The 16,323-nt window shown below is 38.5% G+C and overlaps 1 protein-coding gene across 1 annotated transcript; it reads left to right on the top strand.

The window, feature by feature from the left end:
- Positions 1 to 4,856: 4,856 nt before the first annotated feature.
- Positions 4,857 to 15,905, top strand: rab9a.S (RAB9A, member RAS oncogene family S homeolog). The gene is made up of 3 exons (NM_001092035.2): positions 4,857 to 4,877; positions 12,661 to 12,698; positions 14,993 to 15,905. The coding sequence occupies exon 3, from the start codon at positions 15,027 to 15,029 to the stop codon at positions 15,630 to 15,632; it is 606 nt and encodes a 201-aa protein (NP_001085504.2). The 5' UTR covers positions 4,857 to 4,877; positions 12,661 to 12,698; positions 14,993 to 15,026; the 3' UTR covers positions 15,633 to 15,905.
- The last annotated feature ends 418 nt before the right edge of the window (positions 15,906 to 16,323 follow it).

Raw genomic sequence — 16,323 nt, 5'->3', positions numbered from 1 at the left:
GCGCCCTCTGTTGGTTATATAAAAAAGAATAACAGTGATGGCAATATCACACAGCGCCCTCTGTTGGTTATATGAAAGAATAACAGTGATGGCAATATCACACAGCGCCCTCTGTTGGTTATACGAACGATTAAAAGTGATGGCAATATCACACAGCGCCCTCTGCACATGGTAGTGGGACAGTGGGACAATGCACACAGTAATCCGTTTGGCAATTCTCTGTAACCATCAACTTTGCAAAGAAGTCCGGTTGATCGCTGGGGGGGTCGCTTTGGCAGAATGTGCGCTGCTGGGAGACAGGGCTGTAGTTGTGTCTAGGCTTATACTAGAGTCAATAAGTTTTCCCAGTTTTTGTAGGTAAAATTAGGTACCTCGGCTTATACTCGGGTCAGCTTATACTCGAGTATATACGGTAACTGTATCAGAAACTGTGGAGAGACCTAAAAGGATTAGTAAAAAATTGAATCAGAATTGGAATAGATTAGGTAGTTGTAAACAAACCTAGGGTAGGGGCACAAGCATTTGGGTATAGTGACTAATTGCCTCTTCTGCAGGGAGACAATCTCCCTGAACTGCCTTCTTCCTGCCTTCCGCCTACTTGAATGAGAAAACGCCAGCGCTACAATTTCCGAAATCACCCGAAGTTGCCGAAGCGCCGGGAGTGCATTGTGCTTTCGTTTTCTCATTCAAGCAGGCGGAAGGCAGTTCAGGGAGATTGTCGCCCCACAGAAGAGGCGATTAGTCGCCAGGCAACTAAATCTCCCCGAATCTGCCTGTCTGTCCTTAGCCTTAGAATGAAAAAGTAAATAAAAAAAACTTGGGATCAAGTCTGGGAATAATCAATACTTAAATAAAGATGAAAAAGATTAAATACAGGTAAATTCAGGGAAAAATGACAAATAGATTGTGAGAATTATGGTGTCAAATTAGCAGGTTACAAAAAAACAGAAGATTGCTAATTTCATCTACTGTTGAAGGGCAATAATTATATTGATTGTTGTAAATAAGATCCTAAATATAATGCTGTATATTTTATATTTAAAGGAGAAGGAAAGGTGCAAATGGCGAATGGTCGAAGTCTAATTTTTAAAGAGATAGTACATTCAATATTCAAATTTTTTTCAAATTCTGATCAAATTTGACTATTCCCTAGTCAAAGTACACAGAAAATAGCTCAAAATTATAATTTTTTTAATTCAAAAATTCACCTTGACCTTTGATAAATCTGCCCCTTAGGGTAGATTTATCAAAGGTCAAAGTGAAAAAAAGTTTTAGCTAACACCTACCTGAATAGTTTAATGGAACAATTGTGGTTGGATATTTGTGTCTGTTTTCTTAAAGGGATCCTGTCATCGGAAAACATGTTTTTTTCAAAACGCATCAGTTAATAGTGCTACTCCAGCAGAATTCTGCACTGAAATCCATTTCTCAAAAGAGCAAACAGATTTTTTTATATTCAATTTTGAAATCTGATATGGGGCTAGACATTTTGTCAATTTCCCAGCTGCCCCCAGTCATGTGACTTGTGTCTGCACTTTAGGAGAGAAATGCTTTCTGGCAGGCTGCTGTTTTTCCTTCTCAAACCGAATGTGTCTCAGTGGTTTTTACTATTAAGTGCTGTTCTTAGATTTACCAGGCAGCTGTTATCTTGTGTTAGGGAGCTTCTATCTGGTTACCTTCCCATTGTTCTTTTGTTTGGCTGCTGGGGGGGAAAGGGAGGGGGGTGATATCACTCCAACTTGCAGTACAGCAGTAAAGAGTGATTGAAGTTTATCAGAGCACAAGTCACATGACTTGGGGCAGCTGGGAAATTGACAATATGTCTAGCCCCATGCCAGATTTCAAAATAGAATATAAAAAAATCTGTTTGCTCTTTTGAGAAATGGATTTCAGTGCAGAATTATGCTGGAGCAGCACTATTAACTGATTCATTTTGAAAAAATTTTTTTCCCCATGACAGTATCCCTTTAAGGGGTTAAAGGCCTTGTATCCTTAGCTGCCTACCAAATAAATATGCCATTCCTTCTAACTGGAGTGCTGTCTTTATTTGTTTCACAGCTTAAACTGCAGAATATTTGCCTTTAATGTATCCCCCCTTCCTCTGTGTCAGCTAGCAGATCAGTTAGGCTACTTACTTTTACTTAGACGTAAAAAGTGTGTTGGCTACAGAATCTATATTAAATATAAGATACAAAATTAAGCATGACAGAGTCCTCTAGTGACCAAACAGAGGTAACACATTATCGGGGGAATGTAATAAAAATCGCTAACGGAAAAACTATTCGCAATGCGAAAAGTTATGCCTTTGCGCGAACAAATTTTGCTTTGTGCGAATTTAATATAGCTTTTGCGAGCCCGGAAACTGTTTAGCGACCACTTCCGACAGTGAAAGACCGTTTGCGAATTTTATAGTTTGCGCCAATGCGCAGTCAATGTAATAAAACTTCTTACTGAAAAAGTCGTTATGTTTGCTCCAGAAGATTACGACACCTTCAAGCACTTCTTATGAGTGCGCAATTAAAATTCGCAATGCGCAATTAAAATTCGCAATGCGCAATTAAAATTCGCAATACAATAACAGTTTAAGGAACAATATTACATTGCGAGTTGTGGATTTTTAGTCTTATTGGTGCGAATTATTTTGCTCTTTGCGACTTTTATTACATTCCCCTGTATGAATCAAAAATTCATGCTGTTAAAAAAGTATATTTATTGTATCATATTAAAATAAACAGTATTAATTATCCCACATGGAGCCTAACATGGTTCATGCTTACCCAGCACTTGGCCAAAGGCAATCTTAAAAGACAAAACATGTCTCTATATATATATATATATATATATATATATATATATATATATATATATATATATATATATATATATATATACATTTTCAAATAAACCCTCCATAAATTAAAACCAATCGTAATTGGGCCTGGTCATTACTGCAACAACACCACATTAAGGTATTGCAGACCAGCCCACTCGAATATAAAATCACTTCACCTTTCTGATTCTAATCATCCATGTTCAGGGGTAAGGTTAAAACAATATAAAAAATACTGTGAATACCATGTATATCAGATACAGATTACTTTATACAAAACAAGTCACATCAAATATGAAATTCAGCCCTAACGGTAACCGTGTCTGTAAGTAAAATATCCAATATATTTCTTGTTTATTTAGCATGGTTAGAATATATCCTCCTCTAATACCTGTTCGATCACTTGCACTGAAAAATATCTCAAGTCCCTATTATAACATTCCATAAAGTGTCTAGTGACATTGGTTTTGTTGTAATATTTAATATTACTAATCAGATTTATATGTTCTATAATCTGTTCTTTCAAGGGCCGCATAGTACAACCCAAATATTGTTTATTGCACTTACTGCAGCTTATTAAATTAGATCACTCCCTAGCCCTCTGCAGTGGCGGACCCTGAAACTACTGCATTGCAGACTGAAGCATTCTTCAGCGGCATCACCCGCTATGCTAGGGATATATGCAGCAACTACATTTGTGAGCAAGAATGAACACACCTGGAGTAAAATTAGAACCAAATTATCTGATGAGCACCTTGAGAATTCACTGAGAATTGCAACTACTTCCATTCAACCAGATATGGATACATTCGTTTCTCAAACACAATGTCAAACATCCCACTAGGTTTATGATACCCTCTTTTCTTTTACAATAAAATAAATCAAAAGTTAGCGTTAGTGTTTTGTTTGTATTTCAAGTGGGGCCCCAGAACATTTTTCTTCTTCCAATGTGGCCCAGGGAAGCCAAAAGTTCGGACACCCCTGAGTTAGTAGCTCTTAAAGGGGAAGGAAACCTCCTCGGCGCTAACCCCCCACCCCCCCTCCCGTGTATTGCCCCCCCTCCCTCCTCCCCCCTGGCCTACCCCTCCCGCTGGGCAAATGCCCCTAACTTGTTACTTACCCTTCTGCGCAGGTCCAGTCCAGGGAGTTCACAGGCGACATCTTCTTCCACGCGATCTTCTTCCTGCTTTGACCGGCGCATGCGCAGTAGGATCGTTTCGCCGGTACGATCTACTGCGCATGATCTACTGCGCATGTGCGTGACTTTTGGCGCATGCGCAGTAGATCCGTACCGGCGAAATGCTCCTACTGCGCATGCGCCAAAACGCTGGTCAAAGGAGGAAGAAGATCGCGTGGAAGAAGATGTCGCCTGTGAACTCCCTGGACTGGACCTGCGCAGAAGGGTAAGTAACAAGTTAGGGGCATTTGCCCAGCGGGAGGGGTAGGCCAGGTGGGAGGAGGGAGGGGGGGCAATACACGGGAGGGGGGGAGGGGGGTTAGCGCCGACGAGGTTTCCTTCCCCTTTAAATCAGACCATGTATGGGACAGATAAGATTGTATGGCATTTTTAAACAAAAATCCACTGTGTGATCCACGGGTGCTTATATCTGGGACTGAATCAGGTGTTTCTCAGTCAGTGGGAACTAACTGGTGAATAAACTGTTGAATCAACATTAGACTTCACAAACAAAAACGAAATCCTCCTCCACCTGTGCTGCTGACTGTACACACAGCTCTTAGCAACCCTACCCTCTTAATGCTCTAACTACCCCCAACACCTCCACAATATTGTGAGGAACACAATTAGACAGATGAGACATGTACATATACAGCCGCTCTGAAGTCCCGTCTATTGGTGAACTATCGCCCAAAGTTTGAAGAGATCACAGAGTTGCACAATATGACTTGAGTCACTGAGCAGGCGCTCTGCTTCAAGCCTTCCTATAGGACATGTGACAATGACGTTATACGTCACGTGCGAGTGGCGTCACGGAAGGGCGAAGCGCCACTAGGAACTAGCAGAGAACCTGGAGAGACTGGGTCGCAGGTAAACAGAGCGGGTGGTGCGGGCGGGGATGAAATGACAGCTTTGGCTACGCTGCCTATAGCTTCTAACATGAAGGAAACATTGGGGTTATATGTATCTTAAGCTCTGAAAATACACTGTACAAGTTGTAATACTTAGGTGCACTTTATACCGGCTCGCGGGAGTTGTGTATAGTAAATAGGCTTGCTGCATCCTAAATTATGTTGTACTAACCCAATCTCTCCGTTGTGCTGACTATTATGCGTACACATGTTTGTAAAGCTACAGTCCAGAGAGAATATTCCTCATAGCATTTTGCTGTACAGACATGTAATTTATTTTACTATCCTTTACACCGCAATGTGTATGAGCTCCTCTCACATTCACAGCATCAGGAGCTAAGTACCCTGCCTGGATGTTTTATTATCACTCCTAACACACTGCTGGGACTTCTATTGAATCCCTATTATTACATTTGTCTTGCTGTCCTACAGTTTATAGTAGGGTTGTCCATCTGGAGGACTGCTGTATCATTTCAGCATGTTTTTATTGGTTTTATGTATTCTAGGGATGCTCTAATCCTAAAGGACATGTAACCCCCCCCCACGCAAAAATGTAATGACTGAAGAGCCTCTTTGAAATCTGTAATCACTTGCCACTCTGGTTGTTCTAAGATTAATAGTAAGGCTGCTGCCTTAATCAAGTAGGATTTCTTCTCCTCCTCTAACCCACTCTGCCCCCTCCCTCAGAATTTTCCTTTGGCTGTTGGCTCATGAGCATGCTCAGTTCTTCTCAACTCAGATTAATAAACACACCCTCCAGCCTAGCAGCCAATGAAGAGATGGCATTGCTTGTTCCCATAGAAACTCTGCTCTAGCTGTCTGCTTCTATTTTTAAATCCTAACCCTCTCTCCAGAGCTCAGAGTAACCATTACAGTGCTCATTTCAAGCAGGACTTGTCATCATAGTTAACACTGTCAGTTTATGACTGCATTCTTAAATTGCATGACATTTACATCACATGTGTGCTGTTTGCAGATATAAATGCACTGATGAAGTGTCAGAGGCAAAATGGCCCCCGTGTGAAAGCTGCTATTTGTTTTAGGGAAATTAAATGATGCTGACAAATGGAGGGGATGTATGCAGTACAAATAATGCCATTTGGGTGGGGGAAATGTAATCAACTTATATACATGGTAGGAAAATGAAGGCTTTACATGTCCTTTAACACTCTTGTTTGTAGTTGATCTCAACCAGGTAGCCTGTAAATGTATGCGAATGCTGGGAGCTGTTGTCTGACTGCAGCCAATTTTTATTTATTTATTTTGGCAACCTTTTGATGTTTCTTTATACTCCAGTTGGTATTGCATCATTACTTATGTATAATATCCATTATGATGTAATTAGCTTTAGAGAAAACAAGGAAGTAAAAAATGTTTTCCCCTTTCCATCCCTAATTTGCATATGCAAATTAGGAATCGGTTCGGTATTCGGCCGAATCTTTCATGAAGGATTTGGGGGTTCGGCCGAATCCAAAATATTGGATTCGGTGCATCCCTAGTAAGAGCCCTTATGTTTAATCTAGAAACATACCCCAGTCACATTACTGGGGTATGTTTCTAGATTAAACATAAGGACTCTTACACGAGAGTATTTTTTTTGCTTTTAAAACACATACTGTACACGAAAAAATGCATATACTGTGTTTATTTGCAGCTAAGTGCATTTATGTCCGTTCAATTTTACTGGTGTCTGAATGTTCCTCAAGCCCTAGAAAATGCAGTATGCTGTATCCTATCAACATAATGAAACACAAAAGGAGTAAAATGCACATAACTACAACTAGGCAGAATGGAATGGAATCAATTAGTGAATGCGTTTCGGTGCTGTCAAACCTGCATCTCAAATGCATGTTAAACACATTAAAAAAATGTCTGTATTTAAGAGCCCTAACAAGGAAATTGTTTGCCTGGCCCCAGTTTATAGAAAATGGGACATTTGCTGGTTAATGGCAACTTTTCCAAAGTGTAAATTCGATAAGCATTTCTGATTTATGAAATTGTTGGTTCCAGTAGGTGGCATTGTTTGCTCGTTAGGAGATATTGTGTAGGTCATAGGTGACACGTTGTGATCTTGGAGGATATTTTTTACCACAAAAAAAGATAGCTGCATACCTTAAACCACTGTGTGAAATAACATTTAACTTTTATGTGTTTTCTGTTTATTTATTTTTTTAAAATGGCTGCTTTTGTGCCACAAAGCTATAGGAAATATTGCTTTTCTAGTATACAGTGCATGCACTCAAGATATGCTGTTGTTTCACCTCCTTTTTATCTTGTCCGTCTGCTGCATGTGATTTCTTAGAGGAAACACATGATTCTGTCATGTTGTTAATTAGTGAAATCATTTCTCTCATTACACACGGAGCACATGATTTGTGTTCAGTGTATAACAATTTTCTGGTTTGCTTGTTTAATTCTCAATGTGCTCTCTAAAAAGCACTTCAGCCAAAAAACAGAACAAGAGGTACTTCATAACTGTGACCTAATAATGTCTAAACAAAAATGTATTTATACAAGCAATCCAAAAGTATCCTGTACTTGTAGCACCAGCATCTATCATATTACATACTGTGTTAATTACAGTATGTATAATAAAGAATAAAGGCAGGTACCTTGTTGCAAAGAAATCGGTGTCTGGTTTAAAGAGGCTGCAGTAACATAGTTACATAGTTAAATTGGGTTGAAAAAAGACCAAAGTCCATCAAGTTTAACCCACTCGAATGAAACCCAACGCCCGCCCATACATATACACATTCACACTGACCCCTCTATACACTCACATAAACTATATATAAAAATATCTATATTAATTGTAGATTTTAGTATGACAATAGGATTTGATATTATGCTTATCCAAGAAATCATCCAAGCAATTCTTAAAGGCATTAACAGAATCAGCCATCACCACATCATCCAGCAGTGCATTCCACAACCTCACTGTCGTCACTGTGAAGAACCACCTACATTGCTTCAAATAAAACAACTTACTGAGCTATTATTTCCTCAATTAGGGCATACTCATTTCATATTAATAGGACACTGCAGAGACCGCATGCTTAGGAAAGGAGAAACAAAGATTGTCTTAAAGGATTAGAGGCACTTATAGGCGTTATCCCCTATGTGGGGGGGGGGAGCAGGGGCTATGTAGGGTTCTGGGTAGGGGTTTTTATTAGTGGGGGGTTGAGTTTTCCTTTAAATAGAATGCTGTCAATTAGCTCTATACGTCAAATTTGAATTGCAGTTTTAAAATGTAACTATAACTTTGCTAAACCTATTCTTTAATGCTCTGCTTCTAGAACTCCCCCCCCCCCCAACCAATAATGTAATGGGGCCTATTTATATGTTTTGTAAAAAGTTGATGTTGCTTAGAGCTCCCCCGCCATTTTCAAGAAATATTAACTATTCTACTGACTGAGTATTTCTTAACATTGCAGGCATACATCTCTGTTGATCTCCAATGTTAATGAATATGCCCCATAGTGTATATTTTGAGGCTTAAATAATGATTGAATGCACAGGACCATTCTGAGGCATTTCGATTTTCTCAAATCCTATGTGGAACCCTTTATTGTTCCTTCTAGTTTAAAATAAAGCAGAAGGAATTTGCATTCATTCTACAAAAAATGCTCTTGTTTGGTCATTCCAAAGCAAAATATTGAAACTGACACCCCACGTTGTTACTTGTGTGCCCTATTAGTGTGCTTCCAGCCCAGGCAATGCAGCAGCACAGTTCTCCTATGGCAAAGGGCTCATTTACATTTTTTTTAACCAAAAATAGGAATGCTCCTCTGAAATCAGTTTTCATAGAAACTGCAATGCATGCAAAGGTCCGTCAGCAGAAAATACATTCTCCATTTTTTCCTGTTTCCAATTCAGGAAGGAAAAGTGCTCCTAAAGAACATGTTTGTTTCATCACTATCTAGAAATATGTACTTGAATGGTGTGCTGCTATTAGGTTCAGCATGTTTGTGCATGACTGTGACATTCTTGCTGCAAAAATGTCATTTCATTCTCAACTTTGAGCTAATGTTTGATCTCCCAGTGCCACACACCTTTACAGTATTCTTTAGAATTTCCTGACTTGTTTGTGATCCCTATATCCCATGCTAGAGCTATTGCCAATAATGTGATAGCTACTTAAACTGCTTTAACAGTGCAACTCACGTGACCTTACAGTGCATTATGAGAATTGTTGCTTATTTATATGGCAAATTTGTAAGTCTAGAAATGGAAGACATTATTCTGAGTGATGATTTGGCAACACCAGGGGTCATAACTTATACATTGCCTTAAAAGGATCATAGGCTGAATCCATCTATCTGAACATATTGCTGACGGTGAACTGCAAGCGTGTGATGTATTATAACTACTGAAGGTGTTTTTGCTTGATGTGCTTACTAGTGATGTGTAGGTTAGCAAAAACTCGTCCCACACCTGACCCTAACAAGCAAAATGATGCCATTGTAGGACCCACGCCTAACCCGTACGCATTCTGTATGTGCCTCTGGTTCCAAGACAGGGAATCTTTGGTAGCAGAGGAGACAGTGGCGGAACTACGGGGGGTGTGACTGCATTAGGGCCGCACCCCCTTGGGCCCGCCAGCGGTTCACACATGCAAATCCAATGTCAACACCTCTGCTGGGGGTGGAGTACTTGCGTTATGGAGCGGAGAACTGTGCCACCTCAGTCTGACCTGCACACAACCCTAACCCTCAATGGTTGGCCAAATGTAATCAGAATCCATATTACTGGCAGTCAACCAGGTTTTGGGGTCAACCTGAACATCACTTGTACTTACTATATGGTGCTGGGCAATGTGTTTTCTTCCCCATAGAGCTGGAAATGTAGAATCTGTGGTTCCGACAGACTGGTACTTCCATGTTGGCACCATGCATTCAACAATCTGTGGCAGTCAAGAGGAATGTCTTAACTGGTGTTCTAATGTCAATACTAAATATTCAAAAAATCAATTTGGGGTTTTGAAAAATGGATTTCAGTAGAGGATTCTGCTTTATGCGCTTATAGAAAGTAGTTTAATAATAATAACTATTTTGTGCAATGTGCATGTGATCTGCCTGAAAAATTCTATAATCTGCAAATCCTTCTGCTAGTGCTTTTTCCAAAGACAGACCTCCAAGAAAAATCTAAGCAGCATGAAGTTTTGATTATTATAAGCCAAATCACCATTTAAGCCCCCGTAAATACTGACACAAGCTGGTTAATTTAAGTTACCAGACAGAAAGCGGAAGTGAAACAACTGCTACATGTTTCAAGAGTAACTTGCTTGATTCTAGTACAGCCATAGGACTGGTGTGTGCATGAAATGAATTAGCTTTAGCACTCCTTATTTACATTATAGGCACAGCTGCAATTATCCAATACTTAAAGAGGTGTTTTACCTTCCAATTGCTTTTTTTAGTTTAGTTGTTTTCAGATTGTTTACCAGACTTTTTTTTCAACTGCTTTTAGTTTTTATTTTTTTTACCAGCTTTCTGTTTTGAAGAGGAAAACACAATTTTTTCGGAGAAAAAAAAATGATTTTTTCGTGATTTATTAAACCCCTATGCTGCTAAAAGTCAGAAAAAAATAAAACCACATGAATTTGTGGTTTTTGGGCGATAATTAGAAAAAATCATAAGATTTGGATTTTTTTCACAATTTTATTGAATCTTTTCCCACGCCAGATTTTTTCAAGTTAATTTGTTGATAAATATGGTAAAAATGTGGAAGGAGTTTGGTTGAAGTGATTTTAAGAAATTAGTGAGAAGTTTTCAGATTTTAGTAAATAACTCCCTGAATGAATCTAGAATACTTTACAGAATTGTTGACTCCCCTCTCATGGCTGCTTTAGAAAGACATAAGGTAAATAACAAAACCTGAATATCAGAAAACCGGTCAGAAATAGAAAATAATTCATCGGAAATAAATATTTTTTTCAATTACTATCTGAAAACAACTGAACTGGAAAAAGTGTTGGGATGGTGGACAACTCCTTTTAAAGGGGTTGTTCACCTTCCAAACACTTTTTTTTTTTTCAGACTGTTCCCCAGAAATAAATATCAACATATTGTAGAGGTCAGTGCTAAAAGCTAGGGAAAAATTGGAATGTAGCAAAGGAAAAACCACAGGCAACAAATAAGAAAAGGGATGATATGAGATGGTTAATCTTAATCGCAAAATTCAAGGATTCCGGTGGGAAGCCAGTTCGGATCTGTATTTCATTGTTATATGCTGAACTTCATTTGAAACGTTTGTGAGTACCCACCACTAGCACAGGGTGTATGACTATAAAGTAGAAACACAGCATTGTGCAGTACATGAGTGGGTGATGGTGTTGTACTACAACTCTCTAAGAAATACTACACCATAAGTTTTTCCAATTTTCCCTAGCTTTTAGCACTGACCTCTACAATATGTTGATATTTGGTTGAACAATACGCTTGAGGAGAACGAGTATTTTTGTCGGACAATGTTGCTATTAGCTTATTTTGGTCGATTTGTTTTTTCCCCAGAAATAGACTTTTTTTTTTTTCATTTTCATTATTTATTTTTTACCATTTTTCCAAAATCTAAGTTTAAAGTTGAATGTTAGTGTCTCTGGTGTTTGAGTCTGGCAGCTCAGTAATTCAGGTGCAGATTCTGAACTGTTACAATTTTGCAACATTTAGTTGATATATTTCTCAGCAGCATCTCTGGGGTATTAGCAACTATTGTATCAATTCTAACAGCTGCCTGTAATGAAACCCAGAGATTCTGCTCAGCATGGACAAAGATAAGAGATGTATCAACTAAATGTATCAATTTAGAACAGTTTACAGGGTCGGTGACCCCCCCTCCCAGAGCTGCTTTAGAAGGTGAAAAATGACACTTTACACTTCAATATTAGAAAAACTGTGACACATAGAAAATAGAAAGTCATCGGAAAAAGTTGTTATTTCTGGTGATCTATCTGAAACCAACTAGTTGTTTGAAGGTGAACCACCCCTTCATATACCAAATCCAGAGACATTTATAAGTAATGACCAGTTCTATTAACACCTACAAGCTAATAAGTTAGAGATACTTTGTGTGACCCTACCTTTAGGCCAAACAGATACAGACGTCTGAAATATGTAGGAAACACATTGTTCCTTGGACTGCTCTCAACTCCCTGTAGCCAATCATGTGTCAGCTGAAATGTGCTGTTCATATCAGATTATTGCACCTGGTCAAACTTCTTCACCATGTCCCCCTGTAAGCCACACCTGCTAAATAATAATGTTGCAGTAGGGCAATGGGTATCCAGCCTAATAACAATGGAGGCTTAAGCAAACCTGAAAATGTTAACAAACATTTTTTTTCAGATTGATGTTATGTTTAAACACTAAACCAGAACTAAAAGTTAGACACTGCATTGTGCAAGCTGTGGATCAAGTGTTGCATGTGAATTAAGATGTATTCATAAAGCATTGACATATTCCTCAGTGCTGTACAATAAATGGGTGCACACGTTGAACATACACAGGTTATACAGAGCAGCCAGTAACTGATATAAGAGGTAAAAAGAGCCCTTCCCAAAAGAGCTAACATTGCATGTGGTGTTTCACTTGTGCATAATGGAAGAGTTTCTGCCTACCTTTCTGGATTTACTAATTGTACTGAAAGCACAGCATCCCCCTGTCAGTGAATACATGAATTTCATTGAAAATGTGTGAAAGTTTTCACAACAAAATAATATTAGTATTATTTATCTTCTTTTTTAGATGCTGCCTGATGTTAAAAACTGAAGTGATAAAATAAGGTAACAGTAATACTTTCTAAGTGCCTTCTTCCCATACCAAACAAATAGCTGTTGCTTAGACAACAAATTTTTCTGGCATTCGGAACGCTTCGGGCGACTTCGGAAAGCCAAATCGATCCGATTGCCATCCCGCCGGCGATTTACATTCTAGCTGGCAGGAAGGCAGTTTGGGGAGATTAGTCTCCCGAAGAAGCGATTTGTCGCTGGGCAACTAATCTCCCGAAATAGCAGCGTGTGTCTCTGCCCTTAGTCTTGCCTAGCAAAACTTCTCACATTAGACAACAATTATATTGCTTGTTTTGTAGAATGATTCTAATACCCCTATATAGAATGACCTTTCACCTTGAGCTCTAAAAACTTCCTATAATTGCAGTAGCAAGGCAGATAAATGTATTTCTAGTAATAACCACCACTGCTCTTCCCCCTTTGGTGTGCATGTTTTAGTACAGGTATGGGATCCGTTATCTGGAAACCTGTTATCCAGAAAGCTCTGAATAGATTCCATTATAATGAATATAAATGATTTCCTTTTTCTCTGTAAAAATAGAACAGTACCTTGTACTTGATCCCAACTAAGATATAATTAATCCATATTGGAAGCAAAACCAGCTTTTTGGGTTTATTTAATGTGTACGTGATTTTCTAGTAGGCTTACAAGATGAAGATCCAAATTATGGAAATATCCATTATCTTGAAAACCCCAGGGCCCGAGCATTCTGGATAACAGGTTCCATACCTGTAGCAGTAGTCCTTTGTACAGGGGGAATTATCTCTACTCTGGAAATCTACCTTGCAAGGACCAAACATGAAGTAGCTTCAGTTTTCCAGTTTGCTCAAGCTCAGGAAAAAACAAAAGCCATTCATTTTTTTATGATTAAAATAACTGATAAAAACCAACTGTTTGGTCTGTTCACTGAAGTAGGTGTGGATTTGTGGCCTGTGGATAAATGCAGGCCAAGCTTTTTGATGTACTCAAGTGTGCATTTTTGTGGTGGAATCTGCTCTGTTTGCCTGTACAGGTGCAGGCACATCAAAAAGCTTTTAGGAGCATAGGAAATTGAAATCATATGAAATGGAAATAATCAGCCCAATTATATATATATATTTGTTAATATATCATTACATACCAAGTGCACCTCTAGCAGTATTTTAAGTTTGCATTATATACATTACATGTAAAAACAACATGACAGAAACCAGAAATTGCTCTTGTATACAGTTACATCAGTTATGAATTTAGTTCACCAACAATATTGTTGGAGGGGTACTATGTTTACACCAAGGGTCCAAAAGGTTGTCAATTTCTACGTAGCTTCCTGCATTTCATATGTTAACTTAAAGGATAAGTAGGCCTTTTTATTTGTATTTGAGGTTTTTTTTTTTAAAAAAAAGCCTCCAAAATAACATTATTCATTCATTCCATACTTCTTATCTAATGTGAAGCTCTGCCCCTTTAGTATAAGGAGCCTTCCTTTTCTTTTAGTGTAAAGACACACAGATTTCATAGTATCAGCTACTGTACTTGTAGCTACAAAAAATACCCTACCATAGACAATACTGAGAATTGCCTCTGCTCTAAAACACATGTATTGTCTTGGCAAAGCCAATTATCACTATTGTCTATTTTGTAGCTGCTACCAGTAGCTCTGTGTGTCTTCACCCTTAAATAGGAAGCTGGTGAAAGAAGTCTATTGTACATGCTTTCTGCCTCCTGCACAGCAGTCACCTCTTTGATTGTCTTCATGGTCAAAAAGAGCTTCATGCTGGACCAGGAAGTAGCTTAAATTGTGATTTAGAAACAACATAATACTAAATGTGGGGAAAGGTATGTTATTCTGGGCACTATTTAGAATCATTTTTATATAAAAGACAGGTTTGTTTATTCTTTAATGATGGGTTGGGCTCCCTTTATTAATTGTCTGAAGAAGTCCCATGTTGAAAGGGTATTGCCCATCCCCCAGATCAATATCACCTTTCTAACATAAAATATGAGGGTGTGAAGTATGATTCTGGCTACAATTGCAAGCAGAACTTCTGTATATAAGTAAGGACTATATTATTCTGTATGCATTCACATCTAGCAAGCCATAATACTACACATTTAATTTTTGATATTTATGATTATTTACATTAACATTTATCATCTAGTGTGACTTTGATTATAATTATAATAATTGCTCACTTAAAAAGATATATAGAAAAAAAATGTTCCCGTTTAAAACAGTAATTTATTTTTTATTTCAATATATTCACAGAAAAGCCATTTGTATATTTACTTTATTTTGTGGTTACAGATCATCACTTTAAAGGAAAACTGTGTCTATTACAATGTCTACAAAATCCTCACTGCTGAAAATCATTCTTCTGGGAGATGGAGGAGTTGGAAAAAGTTCTCTCATGAATAGATACGTCACTAATAAGTTTGACACACAGTTATTCCACACAATAGGTGTTGAGTTCCTCAATAAAGAGCTGGAAGTGGATGGTCACATGGTAACAATGCAGATCTGGGACACTGCAGGCCAGGAGCGCTTTAGGAGCCTGAGAACCCCCTTTTACAGGGGATCCGATTGCTGTTTACTCACATTCAGTGTTGATGATTCTCAGAGTTTTCAAAACCTGACCAATTGGAAAAAGGAATTTATATTCTATGCAGATGTCAAAGACCCTGACAACTTTCCGCTTGTTGTCTTGGGAAACAAAATAGACATGACAGACCGCCAGGTGACAGTTGAAGAGGCCCAAGCCTGGTGTAGAGACAATGGAAATCATCCCTATTTTGAAACTAGCGCTAAAGATGCCACAAACGTTGCTGCAGCATTTGAAGAAGCTGTTAGGAGGGTTTTAGCCATAGAGGATAGATCCGATCAACTGATGCACACAGATACAGTTAACCTGCAAAGAAAACATAAGCCATCTACTGCTTGCTGTTGACTCTTGCATTTGAAAGTCAATAACCCTGTAAACCCTTTATCCCAGCCATGCAAGCCCATCAAGTATGAGTGGGTGGTCATGCATGTAGCATTGTTTGGGTGAACTAAATGAAGAATATCTAATATTTAGGTCTGTCAAGAAATCTAATCAAAATAATTCAGATTGGTTTGACCTAGACAGAGCTGTTCCAGCTTCTTGCACAATGAATGGTATCATTTATTAAAATCATGATTTTTGACTTAGGATCTAATAAAATACTTCACTGAAGTACAAGTACATGTTTCTGTGGACACGTTTAGTTGTTACATCTATCCTCTTATTGATATAAATATAAGGTCTTTGTATATATTCTGCATTTTTAAGGGCAAAGTCACATGGGGTGATTTGGGCACTTCTCTGCCCAAGATTTCTTTGCCCAAAATTGTGGCCACTCTCCTTGCATACTATTGCAGTTTAGGGCAAGTTGCCATTGCCTTGCCTGCCCCCCAACCAACCAACAATTGGCTTAAATGTGACCATTGTCCTATATCACTAAAGGAATCCAGCAATAAATGAGCTAAAGTTTTAAAAAGTGCAAACCTGCAGATATGCAAACTAGAAATGTCAAAGCACTCAAGAGGGGTCACAGCCGCTGTGTAGACCATGTAGAAGCATAAGATTCCTGTATATTTAACTAGAAATCATTTTTGGT

This window comes from Xenopus laevis, chromosome 2S, assembly GCF_017654675.1.
Source record: "Xenopus laevis strain J_2021 chromosome 2S, Xenopus_laevis_v10.1, whole genome shotgun sequence".
Classification (NCBI taxonomy): Eukaryota; Metazoa; Chordata; class Amphibia; order Anura; family Pipidae; genus Xenopus; species Xenopus laevis.
This window is presented reverse-complemented; position numbering and strand designations above follow the sequence as displayed.